Below are 12,862 nucleotides of genomic sequence, written 5' to 3'. Positions count from 1 at the left end.
AGCAGGTGCCACTGTTCTCCCCAGCCTTGGGTTTGCTGAGCAGGCACAGGGGCTGCCATGGGGAAAGCTCAGCCTGGCAGCAGCAGGGCAGGAATGCAGTGTGGGGACACTGGCCAGCCCCTGTCCCCAGGCACATCCCAGCCCTGCTGCCAGGCCTGGCTGTAGATTTCCAGCTATTCCCCTTTGGAGCCGGGCGCCTGGAGAGTGAGGCACGGAGCTTTGGGCTGCCAAGCCAAACACGGCTTCTGGGAACTGCTGCTCGGGCTCGTCCCTTCTGTCACGTCCTGGTAAGAGCCCCCGGGGACCCAGGCATCCCCCGGCCCCGTGTGCTGGGACAAGCACAGACCCGCGGTGTGCTGAACCCAGCCCAGCCCGGAGATGCTCCATCGCCCGCTAGAAGGGTTTGGTTGCCAACCACAGCCCCTGGCTCGCTCCTCGCCCAGGCACAGCTGCAGGACAGGCACAGCAGCGACATTCCCGCCTCAGGACAGTGGTTTTTCCCTGCTGGCGGCGATCCCAGAGGCACGGAGCCTTTTCCCAGGCACGGAGGGCTGGGCAGCGCAGCTCCGGGTCGGGAGCGGGCTCAGTGTGTTGGTGTTTTGCTGGGGTTTCTATGGAGAGCTGACCCCGCGGATGCTTTAGGGACAAGGCTGCGGTGTAAATCAGAGCAGTGTCACTCTGCTGGCTCCTCCCCTGAGCCGCAGCCAAAATTCGACAAGTCTGCCCCGTGCAGCATCAGTGGTGCCCATCACTCATCCCACTAGAGCTGCCAGCAGCGCCCCTGGCACGGATCCATCTCCCCTTGCAACTCTTATTTCCCATCATTAATTAACGAGTTTAATAAGCCAGCCTCCCTGTGCTAGCCTGTGGCCATCCCCTGCAGCAGGGAGCTTCCCTGATGGCCTGCACAGGCTGATTTTCCTCCCCAGCATCTCCCTGGCCCCAAAATGTGCACCAGCCACTCAGCAATCCCAACAGGATCTGGTTTACCCCCAACTCCCCAGTTCCTTTTCTTTCTTCTTTTTTTTTTTTTTTTTTTTTTTTTAAATCCTTACATTTTTCTTTTGCCCATGAGGGTTTTGCTGAAGGAATGCAATGAAATTAAAAATACACAAAATTCAGCTCTGCTGCCCAAGGGAATGCTGGGAAGCCTGGAAATATCACAGCATCCTGCTACACCAAAGGGCACAAGCTGCCTGCTCAGGATCTGAGTGAGCAGTGTCCCCCCATCCTCAGGACTGGGCACCTCTCATGACAGACCTCGGTGCATTTTTGTATTTATTTTTGGAAGGTCTATGTGAGCTGAAAGTGCTCCTTTACTTGATGCTCGGAAAACATCCTTCCCCTCAGGGATGTCAAATATTTTATTTTTTTTTCAACTTGGACTTGGACTTAGGCTAAAAAAGTCGGAGGGCCCTGGTGATTACAGACATGCTCTCCAGGGTACAGATGAAAATAGAGAACAAAGTGGATGCAGCTTTGCTTGGAAATCCCCCAAGGCTTGTGAATTTGTCCTGGGCCACTTCACTTGCTGGCTCCCAGGAAACCTGGGAGCTTAGCAGAGAACTCACCAGCTTTTCAGACTCTTCTGAGGGCAATCTGGGTGATGGGTGCCAGCCTGGGTGTCCCCAGGCTGCAGGAGGAGCAGGATTGTCACCTAGTGGTGCTTCTCAACACAAGGCTGAGGGCTCCTGTGCCACCAGAAAAGGGACTGCACAGCTTGTGCCATCCTTCATCACTCACAGAAGGGATGGAGAGTGCACAAAGGCTGCTCCTGGAGAGGAACAGCACACATGGAAAACACCAGGAATGGACTCATAGGGGTAGGAATGATGAGGGCAGCCCTGGGTATGTCTGAGCCAGTCCATCGTGGTTTGGAGGGTCCTGGAATGCAGGGAAATGGCAGGACAGGATGGCTCTGGGATGCTGGGGGCCAGAGCAGCACAGCCAGGCAGGGAAGCCAGACAGATTTAAAGCATTTGGTGGGAAGTCAATAAACAGGAGCCAAGAGGGATGAAGTGCTGGAAGATGTGATTTAAGATGGGATATTAAAAGTGACCCAGTAAGCACAGCTTGTTTCCACGGGGCCAAGAGCTGGCTCAGCTACTCCCTGAGTGGGCAGAGGGGCTCTCCCTGGCCTGGCTGAGCTTTGGCTTGGTCCCAGGGGCAGGTTAAAGAATTGGCAGAGAGCGTAGGAGACCCTGCAGGGCTGAAGGAGAAGGAATGGCACAAAACCAAGCAGAGGAGAAGGATTTGGGCTGTAAACCCCCCTGTGCCAGTGCAGTGCCCTGGGCAGGAAGAGCTGCTGGTGCAGGCTCTGGCTGTGACACTGGGGAGGGAGGGTGCTGCTGGCTCCTCCTCACCAGCTCTGCTGTCTGGGGGCATCCCAGGGAACATCCCAGGATGCAGGCAGAGATCTGCATCAGCCTGTAGGTTTTCAGGTAGGGTGAGAGCTGGGAATCATCCTGGGGAGCTCAGGGGGTTCCTGGAGTGCCCTGGGGCAGGCTGCTGGTCATGGTTGTGGGTTGGAGACAGACACATGACTCAAGGCACTGAGATCATGGGACAAACTGTGTGGTTTATTGTTTTGAACTCTCTTTTATAGGGGGTTCAAAACTGCTTGAGTAACTGATTGGTCGTGGTCTCAGCACCACCTAGCTCTCTAGCTGGTGATATGTTTGCATTTAGGATTGGTTGGGGTTGGCTGAGGTCTCCTGTTTGAGTTCAAATCTATCTTATCGCTGCTTACTTAGGGGCTGGCTTATTTCTTTTCTAGAATGAACTAGGCTAGCTGAATTGGATTTCTGTTATGGCCAGATTTTTCTCATGGATGGAGGTGTGCAGGCTGCTGATGGCTGTGCAAACCTGGGACTCCTCCTCTGCTCCCCTCTCCTGCCCTGCCCTGGCCCTCTGTCGTGCCTGGGGGTGTCACAGCACTGCAGTCACATCCTTTTCACCTTCCTGCTCCGCTGCCGCGGCATGGCCACACCGAGCAGCGTGCTCAGAGAGAAAGCAAACACTTCTGCACCCCTTCGCCTCACCTCCAGTGAATTTTTAACCAGGAATTAAAGGCGTGGCGTCAACAGCCTGGGGCCAGCCCAGGGCAAGTAGTGCTGCCAGGGAGGCTGGGGAGGTGATCCCTGGCAGAGTCCCCAGTGAGCATCCCCTGAGCAGTGTCCAGGGTCCCTGCCAGCCCCCAGCACCCATGTGCATCTCCCTGGCAGGCAGAGGCAATGCCTCCTGGACACCAGGCAGCTTTCCAAAGCAGCAGACTCTGCTTCCTTGACAATCCTGGCTCCATTTGATAGCCACAATAGAAACAGCCAGGCCATGCCAGGAAAATGTACCAAATCCTCCCCCAGCAGGATTTAGCCAAGAGGTTTCCTTGGGCTGCCACTAATGGAAAGCTTGCAGGAAAGAGCAGATGGCAGCGGAGACTTTGGCCAGACTGTACTCAGGGAGACTGGAGGAGCCTGGGTGAAATTGGAGGAGATTTTTCCACATCTTGTCAGTCTTGGAAAGGCAGACGAGGGCTGCCACAGCCTTCTGTCCCAGGCTGGAAGTCACAGCCGTGTCCCCGTTGTGTCCCCACGTGTGCAGCCCTGCGCGCTCAGTCCGTGTTTGTTATTGCTCGTGCAGTGTCACATTAACCCGTGATGATAATTCACACCCTGCCTCTGAGGGTGAGAGCTGACCTGGCAAGGGGGCAGCCAGCTGCCTGAACTGGCCTGGCAGCGTTTTTACAACTTCAACTGGATGCAGACATGTGATTGCCCGTGCCCATGGCAGCGCGGCTGTGCACTGTGTCCCCAAGGGCACTGAGCACAGATTTTGGCGTGGCAGCAAGGCTCAAACTATTTGGGGCTTTCCAGCAGCAGTGGCAGCGTGCTGGTGGGTGTGCCACAAAGCCACAGAGTGCCCCTTTCCAAGCCCCTTCCCCAATTCCCCCGCTCCTGGGAGGCCTTTCTTGCTGCTGTCTTGCTCACAATTACTCCCAGCCAGTGGAGTGGGCTGTCAGCTTCATGAAGACGTATCCCAGAGGTTTTCCTCAGGGTGTAATTCGCCCTGACAGCCGTCTTCGTGCCGTTGTTTTCCTGTCTGTCTGGTAATGGGATTAGCCACGTGCAAATCCGGAGGTGCTGGGAGGGGAGTGGGGGCAGAGCCCGCCAGCCCCTGTTGCAGGGTGCGCCGAGCAGCTCCCATCCTTTTGATGGGATCATGCGCCTGGCAGCTCCCCCCAGCTTCTGTCAGGCTGGTTCCAAGCCATCCTGTAATTTTCTTGTCAAATTAGAGTTCCATGCTGGGCTGTGTGGTGCATATTTTACAACAGAGTCTTGGCTTAGAGGGCCTTTGACTTGCACAAGCGTGGGCAGGGAGGGAGATTTTGCAGGACTCACAGTTGTGACAGTGCTGGGACAATGCTGGACTGGAGTGTCACTGGCCCCTGGGTCACAGCCTCACTGGTGCATCCTCTCCCCTCTGTGCAAGGATGCTGGGGGGCTGTGAGAGCTGTGGAAGCCTCATCCCCACTCCAGCAAGGTGGGGCAGCCTGGAGCTGCTGCCCGGGCAGATGGGCTGGTCTGCTCCACGGAAATTGCTGTTTTTTTTCTCTCAGCGTCAGCAAAACAAACCCAAATTGGCTTATGTCACCGCCCTGCCTGCAAAAATGCCAGTGGTTTTCCCAGTTGTTACTGCAGGAGTCACCGGTGGCCAAGATGCTTGAGGGGAATACTTGGGCAGGCAGCTCTGGCACACTCAGGAGCTCCTGACTCGCAACTCTGCCCCAGCAGCCCGAGAAACTCTTGGGGGCTGGAGGCACCTTGCACGAAATACACCGCAGATGGAGCTGGGGAGCTGGTGCTGGCCCTTGCCAAGGGAGGGGATAGCCCTGGCCATAACAACCCCAGCCAAACAAACAAATGAGACAGCCCAGGTTTTCCCAGGGCTGTTGCCATGCCATCGGGGAGCGCTGGCGCCGGATGCTTCAGGATAGAGCCTCACCCACAGATTGCTATCAGAGGGCATGGACAGCTGAGACATGCTCAGTCTAATGGTTAAATTAGCTGGAACAAGGTCTGCAGATAAGATAAAGCCCCGCTCTGCTGAAGAGCCTGCTCTCCCTTGGCGCTGCCTGGGCTGTTTCCCTGTCAGGCTAGGAACCTTGATTTGGGATGATGCTTTGGGTGGGACCTGGATTTGCTGAAAATACCACCCCTGCCCTTCTCCTGCTGCTCCCCGGTGCTGTCTGTGCCCAGCACTGGGGCTGCCCCCTGGATGACCTTGTCTATGTGCGTAGGCACCAGCATCCCAATGCAGAGGGATGAGTTCGCTGCTGCTCACTGCCACTCCAAAAGGCTCCCACACTGTCACAGCTTGGTTTTGTGTCCTGGGGAGACCCTGGATGGCAGAAGGAGCAGGGACCTCAGATGCCAGCCTGCTGCAGTGTTTCCAGCCAGCTCCCTCCAGCACAGTGGGGCCTCAGTGTCTGCTCCATCACAGCGCTGATGGGTTTCACACATCCACATTCCAAGTGTTTATGGACTCACTCCCTGTAAAATGGGTAAGGAGCTGCATCCCAGGGGCTCCTGGAGATGCTGCCGTGCTCCAGGAGCCCTTGTAGCCTTTCCTCCCTCCCTGCTGGGGCTCTCAGCCCTGCCAGATGGCTTTGCTGCACTGGCCCAGCCCTGTGCATGCCTGCTGATCAGGGGGACCACGACCAGCACAGCTCCCATGGTGTGCAGGATCCCGGGCTGTGTCCCACAGCAGCCTTCCCCTGAGATTGGCTTGCTGGCATCCACGTAGGTTTGCAGGGCACACCAGCACCATGCTTTGGCTCACTCCTCGTGAAGCAGGCTGGGCTTAGCCCAAGATCTGTGGGTTCTGGTACCAAGCAGGGCCAGCCTGGACATCGAGGAGCCACGAGGGGCCAGCGGGCACACAGCCTGGGCTGGCAGAGAGCATCCTGTGGCTCAGTGGCCCTGGTTCTGTGCCTGCTCTCTTGAGTGAGCACAACAAACTCCAGAAAGTCCACGGGGACACGGAGAGGAGGGGACAGCCAGGCTCTGCTTCAGCTCGGTGTGCAGGGCCATGCAGAGGCCCCTGCTGCCCCAGCTGGGGTGGGAGCATTCCTGCCACAGAGGAGCTGGGCCAAGTGGTCCATGGGGACTGCAGCAGGGCTGGCCAGCTGGAGGAGACTTGCAGGAGGGCACTTTTCAGCTGCTGTCCGCCACAAAACCTGCCTTAAAAGGGAGTGCAGCTGAAGGCTCTGCCCGAGCCAGTCAGTGGCCCCAAAGCAGCCTGGCACCGTGTAGGACGGCAAGCAGGGCCACCAGAAGAGGGGAGAGGATGTGCCTTGTCCCCTCTGTTTCATCAGGGTGCCGGCTGCACCCCTGGTGGTGTGGGGAAGGGTCCTGGCGTGGGTAACCCAGCTGGGTGCTGTGTCTGGGTACAGGGGGATGTGATGGCTGAAATATGGATGCCTGCATGTACTGGTGCCTCAGGGCAGGAAGAATGGGGAGGAGGCAGGGTGGAGGCCCTGGCAGGACACGTCTGCCTCCCCTCCCATTCTCCAAGACACCGTCTCAGCATCTCAGCATGACTCACGCCCCAGCCAGGAGCTGCTCCCGGTGACACCCTGCCGGTGTGGGTGCTGCCCACCCTGCCGAGCCCAGCGCTGCCCTTGGAGCAGGATGCTGCTCCCCAGCCTGCACTGGGGATGCCGATGGTGGGATGAAGGCCAGGGACCACCGGCAGCAGCAGGGAGCAGCAGGGAGCATCAGCAGGGGGATCGTGCTGGGAGGGGAGGCTGCTGGAGCCGGGCTGGGTCCTAAAGCAGTCCCAGCCGAACATGAACTTCGCCTCTGGGCGAATTCCCCCTCTCCTCCTGCACCCACGGGTGGGATCCGGTGTCAGCAGGGCCCTGTTTGTAGCGAGGGATGCCTCGCATTTCGGGAGGCAGTCACCAGGCGTCCTGGCGCTGGCTTTCACAAGCCCTCCTGACCTTTCCAGCACAGCAACGTGCCCTGGGGAGGATTGTTTCATACAAAACAGACCTTTGGATAGGCTTTTCATTTCCTTCACAGCCAAGCACAAAGGAACAGCAAGTCCTCCCTCCTAATAAAATGACAAAGTCAGTGACACAGATGGGCTGGCTGGAGCCATGTGCCGCGCCCACGCCATTCCCAATGTCCTGCGACAAGGCGGGACGGGGGGGGGTTTACAGTTCATCCCACACCCCAAAATTCCCCATGGGCAGGAGATTCTCTCTGAGGGTCGAGTTTTACACTCCCTTGGGAAAAAAACATGGGTGAGGCCAGGTGGGCAGCATCCCGTGAAACTTTATCAGGGATTGTGGCTAATTAATTGACAGGTGCCAATCGCAGCTCCGCCCTGGGCCACCAGCGTGGGCAGGGCCGGGCTGCAGAGGGGACAGGGCTGTGGGATGGGGGGCAGCGGAGCTCGGGGCCGCGGGGTGTGGGTGTAAGGTGGAGGGAGCGCAGGGGGAAAGGGACGCGGGAGGTGTAGGGCTGGAAGGGGTGCAGGACCCCGTCTCGGCAGCCCGGGCAGGGCCGTGCCCCGGGCGGTGTCCTCCAGCGGCACATCTGGGCGGGGCGGGGCGCACATCTGGGCGGCGCTGGGCGGGCCGGGGCGGGGCGGGCGAGCAGTGACTTCGGCGGGGCCGGCGTGGAGCATCCCAGAGCCGGGGCGAGCCGAGAGCCGAGCCCAGCCGAGCCGCCAGCATGCCCAAGTGTCCCCGCTGCCAGAAGGAGGTCTACTTCGGTAAGGGCTCCCTGCCCCTCCCCGGCTGCCCCAACCTCGGCACTTGTCGGCACCGATGCGGGGCTGTGCGTCCTATACTGCGCACCCCATCTCTGCAAATCCCTGCGGTGTCCCAAAGCTGCTCAGCCCTGCTGCGCTGCGGGTCCCCAGGGTGCCCCGGGTGGGTGATGCTATAGATCCACCCCCGAGGAGGTGCGGGTTGCACTGGGTGACTGCAGATCTGCACTGGGTGACTCCAGATCAGCGCTGGGTGATTCCAGATCAGTGCTGGGTGATTCCAGATCAGCACCGGGTGATTCCACATTAGCACTGGGTAATTCCAGATCAGTGCTGGGTGACTCCAGATCACCGCTGGGTGATTCCAGATGGGAGCCCAGCCCCACTTCCATCCAGCACAGCCCACAGCCCTGAGCCAGTCTGGAGCCCAAAGGCCCAGCTGGTAAAGCTGGCTGCTCTGAAAGCCTGGGCAGGTGAAGCAAACACCTTCCCGATGGTAAATCCTGCCCTCGAGCAAGTGACTGGGCCGGTGGGTCGCCCACGCCTTGTTCTGGTGGTTCAGCACAGCAGGATGACACCTCTGGGTGTTATTTTTAAGCTGCTGTTGCAGGGTAGCTGTGAGCCTCGTTGGGCTGCTGTCTGCTGCTGGGCTTCCTGCAGATGTCTTCCCTCCAAACTGGGGCCACAGAGCTCCTGCCCCTTCTGGGGCCATGGACCTGCTGTCCTATCTGAGAGCATTTGTGGAGTTTGAGCCTCTCACTTTGCTCTCAGCTTTTTGGAACAGGCATGTTCCTCTGCCAGAACTCTCCACTACCTGGCGTAGCTGAACTCGAGGGGGTTTGCTGGGAGCAGCTTAGAGGCACTCCCTGTTTTCTAATTTACTGGAGATGAGGGGTCTGGAACCCCATCACTGACTTCTTTCTCTGCTTTATTTCTGCTCTGCTGGTGCCCGTGCCCCACCTGTTTGCTGCTCTCTGTGCCTCTTAGCAATGCCCATCCCAGGAAGTGTGCTGGGGCTGTGGTTCCTGCTGTGGGCAACTTTGCTTTGCCTTGAACTCACTGCTCACAGCCAGGCTTTGGGATGGGAGTTTTGGCACAATGCAGTTCCTGTGACTCAGGGTGCTGGCGTGCCTAATTTACCTGTGAGCTTTGACACCAGGAGCCACCAAGGTGCTGGTGGCAGCGTGTGCCTTTCCCTGTGGTCTGTGCCAGCCTGGTTGGGGTGAGCTGGGTGTGCTGTGCCCGCAGGTGTGGCCGTGGAGGAGCTGGGCAGGCAGCGTTTGGCCAAGGAGGGGTTTGACCTTGTGCTTATCACGCCTGCACTTACTACGAAATGTTGATGCAGAGGCTCAGGAGGGTTCAAAGGCTGCCGGAGGACCAAGCTGGATGCCTGATTTGTGTGCCTGCAGATTATCCAGAGAGCTGGCAGAGAGGCAGAGCAATCCTGGCTCTGGGGCACCCTGAGAATTTCAGAGCCTGGCGATCCTGCTTGGGTGTGCCTCGGGCTGCTCTGGGCTAAATCTGTAGAGAGCAGAGGTGGGGAGGAGGTGATGCTGAGAGGACTGGGATGAGGTGTGCAGCAATTTTGCCTTCTTGCCTGAGAGCTGTAAAGAGCCTTAGCAGAGCTCCTGCCCGAGAGTTGGTGCAAATGCGTGTGCAAGAGCTGGGGAGGCTGTGCTCCCTGTGATAGGAGAGTCCTGCCCCGGGCCAGGATCGGGCTCCTAGGGGCACCCAGGGGGAGGACACTGCTGCTCCTGCCAGGCTGCAGGCACAGGAGGCCCTTTGTGCCACTGGGGAATGGCAGCAGGGCTGCCTTGTGACATTTGGGCACTGCCCCCGCTGCCACCTCTGCAGCCACCAGCTTGCTCCTTGCACAGCCTCTCGTGGGCATATTTGGACTGCAAAGAGGTGCTTCAGGCTGCCCCAGGGCATGCACTACCCACACTGGCTTGGTCCCATTTGCAGGCATGGGGACAATGTTCAGACCCGGCTCTGACACGATTCCTGTGGACAGCTCTGTTTAATCACTTAATAAATTCCCAGGAGCTCGGCTGCCAATATGAAGAGAGCACAGAAAATACCCTTCTCCCCTGCTGTGCTCCAATTAAAAGGGGCCCTGTGCTCCCCCCTCTCTCCATAAACAGGTCCTGGCTCCAGGATGTTGTCCCTCCCAGGGCTGGCTCCGGCTCTGCTCTGGTTTGCCGTGGTGCCAGCAGAATCCGAGCTGTGGCTGCAGGGGACTGGTCTGTGTTGGCAGGGTGTGGCAATGGCTTTGCCTCCCAATCCTTGCCAGCATCCCCTTTCACCCCTGCCAACTTCAGTGATTTCTTGGGCTCCAGCTCACTGGGGAGAAATGAATCCCCTTGCAGGCTGATGCTGGAAGGAGGGAGATCCTCAGAAGTCAGTCCAGCCTCGTGGGTGCAGCCATGCTCACCCCAGCACTGTGTTCCTGATGTGCGTGGCACTGTGTGTGCACACTTGGGTTTGAACACAGTGCCCCGACTTGAGAAAATGCCCCAAAATGTCCTCCCTAGGGTTGGCAGCAAGGCAACCAATCTGCCAAAACTCCCTTGTGCCCGTTCAGTGCCTCAGCTAACCCACCTGCTTTCCATGGCAGCCGAGAAGGTGACTTCTCTGGGGAAGGACTGGCACCGGCCCTGCTTGAGATGTGAGAAGTGTAACAAGACCCTGACGTCTGGAGGCCATGCAGAGGTGAGCTTGGCTGCCCAGGAGGTGCCTGTGCCCTGCAGCTGAGGGCTGGCACAAGCAGAGGTGAGGCTGATGCTCTCTGTCTCTCCCTGCAGCACGATGGCAAACCCTACTGCAACCACCCCTGCTACGCTGCCTTGTTCGGGCCCAAAGGTGGGTACCTGTGGTGGGGTCGTGGAGGGACTGAGGGGGCTGCGGGCTCCTGTGTCTTGGCAAGCTCCAGCCCTCAGTGTGCCATGCTGAGCTGACCCATCTCCATCTCTTGCAGGGTTCGGCCGGGGAGGAGCTGAGAGCCACACGTTCAAATAAACCTCAGGTTGGTGCTTGCCCCGGAGCTCCCCTCCTGTCTCTGGCTCCACGGGCTGGCTGGGAGGCCAGTGGGGAAGGCAAGCCTGCCACAGCATCATTTTGGGCTGGCTGGGACTCAGAGCTCCTCTGCACCAGCCCCAGCTGGCTGTCAGCACCCTCTTGGCTCCAGTAGCAGATGCCAAAGGCTATTGCTGGCAAAACATTGGCAAAGACAGGATCTGTCCTGGAGCACTGGGATATCTCTGCTGCCAGCCCAGCCTGACTTCATCCACTCCTCTCTTCCATCCCTCTCCAGGTCTGATGTCCAGGGTTCCCAGCACAGCGTGAGGACAGCACAGACACACGGCAACAGACATGCATTCTTGTTTTTGATTCACCCTCTACTAGACTAGCACTTTCCAAGCAATAAGTAACCAAGGCTGGGCTGGTGTGGAGAGAGGCTGTGCTCCAGATGGAGTTCTGCCAGGGTGGGGACTTTGGGTTGCCCTGCTGGGTAGGAAATTTGGCTGATACTGCTGGAGGCTGCCTGGAGAGGAGACCGCGCCCTTGCAGCCAAAACCCAGCTCTGCTTCAGGCATCCAGCTCTCGTGGCCGGGCCCACAGTTGTATTCTCAGTCTTTAATAAATGAAAAGATGCTTCCCTCGTGTAGCAGCAGTGCTCTCTGTGGTGGGAATCTCACGGGATCCACCTGTGAAGTGCCCCTTGATGTCCCCGTGGCTTTTGGGTTGAGCCCCACGCTGTGTGATGGCCCCAGTGCCCTCAGCTGGGGCAGGGAGGGGCCTTGCTGGGAGGGGATTGATATCACATCACAGGGACAACCTGGTACTTGCTGCTTTTGATGTGAGCAGCCCCATGAAAAGGCCAAGAAAGCAAGAGCTGGCTCACAAGAGCTTTGCTCTTTCATGTTTCAATCTTTTTGTCCCGCTGGAAAAACGGCACTGACAGATGTCAAAGATGTCAGCTTGAGGAATGTTCCTAAAACGGTTTCTTAACCATGCCTTTCCCTAACCTGAACGACTCCATTTACATATTCAGAGATATCTCATCACCCACTGGGATATTTTTGTCTACAGTTTTTGCACGCATTTCCTTAGAGGCTGTTCTGCATTTTTCTGTCACATCAGCCTTCCTGGGACTTGGCCAAACCCCTCAGGGCTCAGAGACACATGTCCAGTGTCAAAATCCTCGGTGTCAGGAGCAGCCTGATCTGATAAGCATCTTAAAACTCCCAATTAAAACTTGCTTGGTGCTGCAAGGCGCTGCCTCACTTCCCACCCCACAGCACAACAAACGCAGGAGTCTGTGTCAAAGGCAAACCCTGGCTATTGCTGCTGGGCTGTCATCAGCCTTCCAGGGCTCGTAGGGACCTCCTGCTCCCACTGCTGCCTGTGCCAGCAGCGTCCCAAGGGTGCCAGCATCCATGATCCCGTGCCTCCTGGCCATCCACATCATCCCTCTCTGCCAGCCTGCCTCTGGGGCACTGGGACATGGCTTTCCCCTGCCAGCTGACTTCAAAGCAAAGCAGTGATATAATCTCAGCAGCCTGCCACTGAGATAGTGTTCTCCCTCAGGCATTGGCAAACACAAGCCTTGTCGTCCTGGGGATTTGCATAAGCGTGTCCAGCTGGGAAAAGGAGCCGTGGATCGGGCTCAGGGTCCTTCCCACCAGGGACCTGCACTAAAATTTCAGAAGCAGTGCAGCCAGCAGGGATGAGGAAGGAACCAGTGAGAGGTATGGAAAAGCAGGGGCTGCACAGGGGGTGATCCAGCCCTTCAAGTGCCAGCCCTTTTCACTGGCAGTGTTTGCTGAGTGCTGCTGTTTGCTATGTCCTGCCCAAGGATCCCTTTTGCTTCGGTCCCTGTGTACTTGTGGTGGCTGGGGACACCTTTCCCTGTCCAGGGTGCAGGCAGGGATGTAGGAACTGAGCTATGCCAGGTCTGTGCAGCTGCAGCTAAGCCTGCTCCTGCAGGAGCCTCACTCTGTGCTGCAGAGGGGAATAGATGTGTGTGTTAAAAAACAGGGGGACAAGCCCTTGGTACTGACTGCCAAAATCTCCTTCCTAGAGC

At 58.0% G+C, this 12,862-nt stretch overlaps 1 protein-coding gene across 1 annotated transcript; it reads left to right on the top strand.

Annotated features, from left to right (window-relative positions):
* Positions 1–7,641: 7,641 nt before the first annotated feature.
* Positions 7,642–11,434, top strand: CRIP1 (cysteine rich protein 1). Its single transcript, XM_014874803.2, has 5 exons — positions 7,642–7,779; positions 10,394–10,488; positions 10,581–10,638; positions 10,754–10,801; positions 11,090–11,434. Exons 1-4 carry the CDS (start codon positions 7,740–7,742, stop codon positions 10,792–10,794), a joined length of 234 nt encoding a protein of 77 aa, XP_014730289.1. The 5' UTR covers positions 7,642–7,739; the 3' UTR covers positions 10,795–10,801; positions 11,090–11,434.
* Positions 11,435–12,862: the final 1,428 nt, after the last annotated feature.

The sequence above is a fragment of the Sturnus vulgaris genome, chromosome 9 (genome assembly GCF_052056855.1).
Source record: "Sturnus vulgaris isolate bStuVul1 chromosome 9, bStuVul1.hap1, whole genome shotgun sequence".
NCBI lineage: Eukaryota > Metazoa > Chordata > Aves > Passeriformes > Sturnidae > Sturnus > Sturnus vulgaris.
Note: the sequence above shows the minus strand (reverse complement) of the source record. Positions and strands in the feature narration are given on the sequence as shown.